This window comes from Myiozetetes cayanensis, unplaced genomic scaffold (assembly GCF_022539395.1).
Source record: "Myiozetetes cayanensis isolate MyiCay16 unplaced genomic scaffold, myiCay2020 scf12, whole genome shotgun sequence".
NCBI classification, from domain to species: Eukaryota; Metazoa; Chordata; class Aves; order Passeriformes; family Tyrannidae; genus Myiozetetes; species Myiozetetes cayanensis.
Window position 1 is genome coordinate 7,719,541 of NW_026086826.1, and position 6,947 is coordinate 7,726,487.

General features: G+C 41.4%; 1 protein-coding gene across 2 annotated transcripts; it reads left to right on the top strand.

Moving 5' to 3' along the window:
• Positions 1–29: 29 nt before the first annotated feature.
• Positions 30–6,177, top strand: CDKN2C (cyclin dependent kinase inhibitor 2C). 2 transcript variants are annotated; one of them, XM_050306878.1, is made up of 3 exons: positions 30–269; positions 638–778; positions 4,318–6,177. In XM_050306878.1, exons 2-3 carry the CDS (start codon positions 650–652, stop codon positions 4,690–4,692), a joined length of 504 nt encoding a protein of 167 aa, XP_050162835.1. In that variant the 5' UTR covers positions 30–269; positions 638–649; the 3' UTR covers positions 4,693–6,177. The 2 variants fall into 2 exon arrangements, with proteins under 2 accessions (XP_050162835.1, XP_050162836.1); XM_050306879.1 differs by having other exon boundaries at positions 30–778.
• The last annotated feature ends 770 nt before the right edge of the window (positions 6,178–6,947 follow it).

Genomic DNA, 6,947 nt, shown 5'->3' on the forward strand with positions numbered 1-6,947 from the left:
GTGAAGCTGCTGCTGCTGCTGCTGCTGCTGCTGCTGCTGCTGCGGGGAGCGAGAGCACCGAGGGAGCGAGCTGGGCGGCGGGACAGCCGCTGCCGCCGCGCCCGGCCCTCCGCGGGCGCGGCTCGTCCTTCCCTTCCCTGCTGGGCCCGGACTAAGGCGACGGAGTGGGATGAAGGGGGGATCCCGAGCGGGAGTTGGATGCACACTGCTACAGGAGACCTTTCCTCGGAGCTGCTGCTGCTAAGTCTCAGATCCCGACTGTGAACAGGGTGGGTTGTCTTCTTCTTCCAAGATCTCAGGTCTGAGTGAGTCTCCGGTGTACGTGTATATATATTACCTATAACATATACAGTATATTGCAGAGCTGTTAATCTATTTACCCCCCGCGAAAGTGGCCAAAGTTTTTAATAAGAGTTACTCTATATGTGGAAGCAAAGAAATCTTCCTTCAAGTGGAGCTGCAGTTTTGCTGAATAATCACGTGTGAGTTAGGGGCGGGGTCTTGGCAAGGAGGTTTTTTACTAGTATTTACTACAAGGTCTACTCCAGAAGATTAACCATCCCAATCCTTCTGTCAGTCTCCGATGCCATGCCTGGTTAAAAAAAAAAAAAAATCTCATCTTTTTTCCGATCGTCAGTCACCCTAAAGAATGGCCGAGCCTTCTGGGAACGAGCTGGCGTCCGCGGCTGCCAAGGGGGACCTAGTGCAACTTACTAATTTGTTGCAAAAGAATGTAAACGTCAATGCACAAAATGGATTTGGGAGGACTGCGCTGCAGGTTGGTATCCAGAGAGGGAGAAAATATTTCATCACTGGTACCTACGTGACCCGGGTTTCCAAAAAAGACAACGTTTTAAGCAGGCTGGTGGATGAAATTCGAGTGGTTTTTCAAACTCGTTGGATGCCATATTTTATAACTTTAGTGGCTCCAACTCCCTAAAATGACGTACTTGAAATAAAACTGGTCAAAACCATTCTTTCAATCGGGGATCGCCCTCAATGTCAAACGGGCTACGAGTTTGCTAATATTTTGTGACTTCGTGGGGAGGAGGCAAGGAATGAGAGATCTGAGATGAAAAGAAATCAGCTTAGGTGAGCAGGATTTCGTAGCAGGTCTGTAAACACAAATGTGCTGTTCTCTGAAGCTTAGGATTTATCTCATTTTTTCTTCCTTTCTTTTTTTTTTTTTTCTGCAATGTGCTTTTAAAGTGTGGCTTGTCTGGGTTCTGGGGTCTGCTGTGGATGGTACTTTTCCTTTATACACTGTTTGTGAGGAATGACCTTTCTCATTGGGAAGCATGCTGCTCAGAACCGAGGACCTCCGATGTACATTAAGAGTTAGCCCTACGAGTTAGGGTTCCAGCTAAATCACTTGCTTTTTCATTCATAATTAAGTCTTTAAAATTTGCTTTTTTTGATCGGCTAGCAGAGCACTGCTTCCAGTTATTTACTTTCTGATCGTATAGGGTGCTATGTCCTAATTTTTAATTGTGTAGCTGTGCAGGCAGGAGTTGGAACTCATCCAACTGCAAACTATTGGAGCTGATTAAAGATTTTGCTCTTAATATTATCAGATAATGATGGCGAAAGGGCTAGAATACCTACCAAATAGTGAAAGATGTGATTTATAAATCCGGAGGGAAAAATAAGTGTGGTTATTTGTACTAAAGGTGTAAGTAATGAAGTGTAGAAGTGGAGCTATAGGTCTTTTTAATTTCACACATTAGTAAAATCGTTTGTTAACCCCTCTCCCCCTTCCCCCCAAACCATGATAATAATTTCTGAAATTGGATTTTTAAACAGCATAAAATCTGCTAATGTACTCAAGATATTTACAGCTTTTTGGCTTAACATCAAAATGTTAGAGCTGGAAAATAAGCAACTCTTCCTAAAAAACACAGGAATTACCCTTTTTTGACAATTTCACCGAAGCTGGAGATCTGTGAGCTCCTCGCTGTCCTGTTAGCACCTAAATAGGGCATCGCATGGCAGTGCAGGCACTTGCAGCAACTTTTTAAGAGAGTGAAAGGGTTTAAATTAAAAACTTAGGCAAACTAACTTCTGTAAGAAATCAGGAAACATTTAGCTAGTCGATTTATCCTCGGGATGAGGGCTGAAAACCGATTTGTCCTGCAGTAATGTTGGGCATTTTTTCCCTAAAAGCAGCTAACTGTCCGTATCCTGAATTAAGGCATATTTTACACAATGACATAGCATCCAGCTGTATTAAACATGCATCCGTGTCCTAACGACACTTCTTATGGGTGCCTAATCATAACTGAGTTAATGAACCACAACAAAAATCAAAACAGGAGAATCTGTCGACTTATTTTCAATATGTATCATCCCGAAATGTGCTGTGGGTGCGTGGCCATGCTCGAAAGACTCCTCTGTCAGTGCAGTCTGCAAAACTGAAATAATCTCTCTGTAATCTCTCTCTCTATTACAACGGAGAGACTGCTCCTATATTAATGTCAATGCTTTTATAATTTTCCTCTGCATTTATGTTTAATTAAACAACTACTCAGCTTGTCTTGCTCTGTCCTTTTTATTTCTGGTGAAGTGTACCTATGCAGGCCTCAAACACCTCTCCTGCCCTTATGCTTTTCGTCAGACTTATTCCATTAGTGCTTTCTCCTTCTTTGCCTCTCTCCCCCCAAGTGAAACTTTGCAAAATAAAGGGCATTTGCTGTTCAGTTGTAGCCCACATCCAAAATGATCACCTTTTTATATGATTTTCTCCCCCTCGCATCTTTAGCTGAAGCCTTCAGTCCCCCTAGCCTGAACACAGAAAACTCCCACTTAAACCAAATATATGTTTTCAATTCACAAATAATACAGCCTGGGCTCTCAAAAAGAGATCAAAATGTCCAGATTTTACTAAACAAAGAGAGATCACAATGCTCTTGTTTTCTTTTACATTGCTTCCATCTCTCGTCAGAAGTGAAAGAAGTGGCTGGAAGCCTTGGGGCACAGAGAGATCTCTTTCCCTGAATCCCAGCCTGTCTTATCTGCACTTTTGCTCCTGTCTGTGGTTATAATATACTGGGCTGCTTTACAGTCCAAATATTGTATATAATTATATTTATTATAGCTCGTTTTCCTTAAAAAGACTTAATGTATATTTTTCACCAGGGGAGTTTTTCAGCAAATCCCCTGTAGGAATTGTACTTTATGTTAAATATAATGCACTGTAATGCTCGTTTATGCTGATTTTTTTTTTAATCGAGATTTTCTAATCAGTGTGTGAACCTCTCTAAGGAAATAAAAGAGGTTTGAGGGTTGGTTTTTTTCGAATTTGACATTAACAGTGAGACTAGCTACAAGGACAGGAAAATATTGCCTATAGGCTGGAGATTATACATTATGGTGTTCATTTTTGGAAAGTCTTTGTGCAAACAAAAAATGAGGAATTGAGGGGAAATCGGTGTAAGCTGTTAAACTCCAAATAAGAGAGACTTGCATTCTAATTATGATAGTTTTATAGTGCAATTGAGAAAATTGAAAGAAGCTTTTTTTTTTCCCTGTGAGAAACAGAAAATCCAATTATTGTTGTTGTTGGAATTTTTTTAAGGGATGTTTTTAACAACAGAAAATAGCCACAGTTTACTTATAGAGAGGTTATGAAAGTATAATATAATATACTGATTTTAGAAGAAAACTTCTGGAACTTTGAAACATTCCTTTTGACTTTTCCTTTTTGGGTGACATAATGAAACACAAATATTGGGGAGAAAAATTTCTTCTAGCATTCGTGTTTCTTAACAGACAGAGCTATGGTACAGTGCAAATATTTGTTTTATGATAATGCACAGACAGTGTAAACACCTGAAAGCTTATAAAAACACATTCTACATTTGCTGTTGCTGAGGTGAAATATCTGTTCCTCAGAGACCCTGTATTTGCTGTTTAACGAGGTTGAACAGTACTGCAGAGATGTCTCAATGCTTAGGCAAATAAAATCAAATTATACTTAATTTTTGTAAGTTAAGAAACTGAGTTAACCCTCACTAGAAAAAAAAAAAAAAAAGAAGTTGTTATATCCCCATTCTATGCTGTTTCAGACATTTATCTCTCTGAGACAGAAAGCTGTGACCATCGAAGTGATAACATCTTTCTCAATTTCACCGAGTTCAGTAACAAATACATTACAATTAGATGTTCTGGTGCGTCATTAATTTTATAGCGGGGTTCTTCTGTCTGCTTTAAATGAGAATTGAGCTCTGACAAAAGGCAGGCATAAGAAGTGAGGATGTGAGGCAGTGCTGCAGCAAACCCCCCACCCCGCGGTATCCAACTCTCCTCTTTCTTTCATAGGTGATGAAACTCGGGAACCCCGAAATCGCCCGGCGGCTGCTCAGTAAGGGGGCGAACCCCAACCTGAAAGACAGTACTGGCTTCGCTATCATCCACGACGTAGCCAGGGAGGGGTTTCTGGACACTTTGCAGACTCTGCTGGAGTTCAAAGCCGATGTTAACATTGAGGATAACGAGGGCAACCTGCCCTTGCACTTGGCGGCCCAGGAGGGGCACGTGCGGGTGGTGGAGCTGCTGCTGGCGCGCTCCGAGTGCAAGGTGGGCCACCAGAACAAGCAGGGGGCCACCGCCTACGACCTGGCCAAGCTGTACCGGAGAGCAGCCGTGGTGGAGCTCCTGGAGGCCAGCAGCTCCTTCCCTGCCAACATGGACTGAACCCCGCTAGGATGGGGTCTCCTTTGGACGTGAGGGCGTGCCGACTTCTTGGGGTGTTTCCCTCCTTTTTCGTTGCCACATTACTTCTATTTTATTTTTTTTTCTCTGAACAGCTGGTAGTGTAAGTCTCAAGAAACTCCAGAAGTGGGTTTATAGATAACAGAACCGTTTTAAATCCATGCTCCCAGCAGTTTCTTACACCTTTCACTTTACTCAGTACTCACAGTCTCATTCGTGTGTATGTTGGTTGTTCATATCTAGTTTTCCAGTATCAAGTTTTACAATTTATTTTAGGTCATTCCTATGAAGTCATTAATCCAAGAGCTACTATTCACATGCTTAATGTTGCTGGACTTTTGAGAAGAGTAAATAGTTTACTGTGATTTCTCCCACCTCTCAATGCACCCCTCCCTTCTCTTCCCCACCCCCCTTCGGTCAGGCTCAAGAGTCTGAAGTCTTGCTTTGGATTAAAACATCCTTTTAAGGGGTCACCTGCAACCCCTGCACAAGCAGAGCTGGAAATGAAAGGTTGCTTGACCTGAGGACAATGGATGGCATTTAGATGCTTTAAGGCAATAACTGTATTTTGTCACTAACAAGAGCTTGTAGAAGTAGGTCACTTACTTTCTAAATGTAGATGACACTTTTCCTCTTTGTGTATTTAAACTTTCACCAATCTGGTTTTGAATTTAGTTATCAGAAACAGTATAAGTGGTGTTTCTGTGATTGCCAGAGGTTTTAAACAGCTCAGTTTAGTAGTTCATGTTTACTGTGCACTGCACAAGACGTTTTTTTCTAGTTTCAAAATAGGCAGCAGAGAAACATTGTCAGAGGCAAGAAGACATGAAGGCTGCAATACAAGATTTCTGGTCACTTCATGTGCTGAGTGCAGTTTACATGTTCTTTCAGTAATATTTGCTTTCCACCAGCTATTCTGTTTTGTCTGTAAATAAACTATTTTAATGACAGATGCATCTCACAAAACAAGAATATTTGCATACAGTGACATTTAGGAAGCAGCACTTTTGATGTTTGTGAAGTTAAGTTATTGCTTGCACCTAAAACACGATTTAACCATTGAAAATTTTCCATTGCAATACAGTTGAGAGTATTCACCACGCTGAAACTCATTTGCCTCTCCAGCCTCAACGTATTGGGAAGTCTATTATGAAACTTTTAACATTTGTACAGGATCTACTTGTTGGACACATGGGCAGTTTAAAGTACTTTATTTTGAATAGTCTAAAATGTAATTGCACAAAATAGAAGGTTTTTAATCAATACAAAATGAATACTACTTTAAATAGCACTTAAAAGAGCAGAGGGAGTACCTTAGTTTAGTTTTCAACTTAAAAAAATTAGCCCCACGAAATCAGTTACTACATTTTCAAGTAAAAATTAATTTGCTGAAACTGTCTGTCACATTTATTATAAGCTCTGTTACACTGCTGTGTTTTCTGATTAAAAACCTCTGTGGAATATGAAGTTTTGTGCTCTTTTATTATAATTTTTGTTCACAAGGAACCTAGAGATCGTTAATCGGAGCAGCACGGTGTGTAGGAAGCGTGCTTAGGGAAATAACTCCCAAAGTTCCCAGTCTAAAGAGCACTAAACCAACTGAAATATTAAACCGAGCAACGTAATCCACAGGTCCCCGAGGTGAAGTGACCCAAATCGCTCTGTGTTGCTCTCTGTCTTCCTTTCCTCACGTCCTGGAGGACTCTCCAAGCCTTTTTCTTCTCCATTCCTCTCCCAAAGCGAAATTCCGTGCTTCCACCAGCATTTCTCCCCTTCACTGCCACAGCAGAGGTGAACGCCAAAAGGTAATATCCCAACCTTCTCGCTTTTTTTTTTCTTTTCACCTGTGCTTGCTAAAAAAGCTTATCCCACACCCGTTTTGAGCTTCGCCGGCATTTAATTTACGCTAAAGCGAAGTTTAAGCAGTGGCTTAATAAAGTAACTGCTTTATCGAGAAATATGCCCCGCCTAGTCAGAAATAGCGGCTTTTATTGCATGCCAGGAGTCCACGGCTGAAGCCAGGACGAGTCACCCCCCGGCCATGCCCGGAGCCTCGGCGGCTGAGTCACGGGCGATAGTCTGGTTTAAAGGTGCGCCTTATCTGCTTTTACTGCTGCGCTCTCTCCGTGAGCCCCTCCAGTTTATCGGAAATAAGATTATAAATTGAAATTCCTCGTTAGATACTTTGAAAGCAAAAATTACTGTTATCCCAGGAAGTTAATAGTTTCTACCAAGAG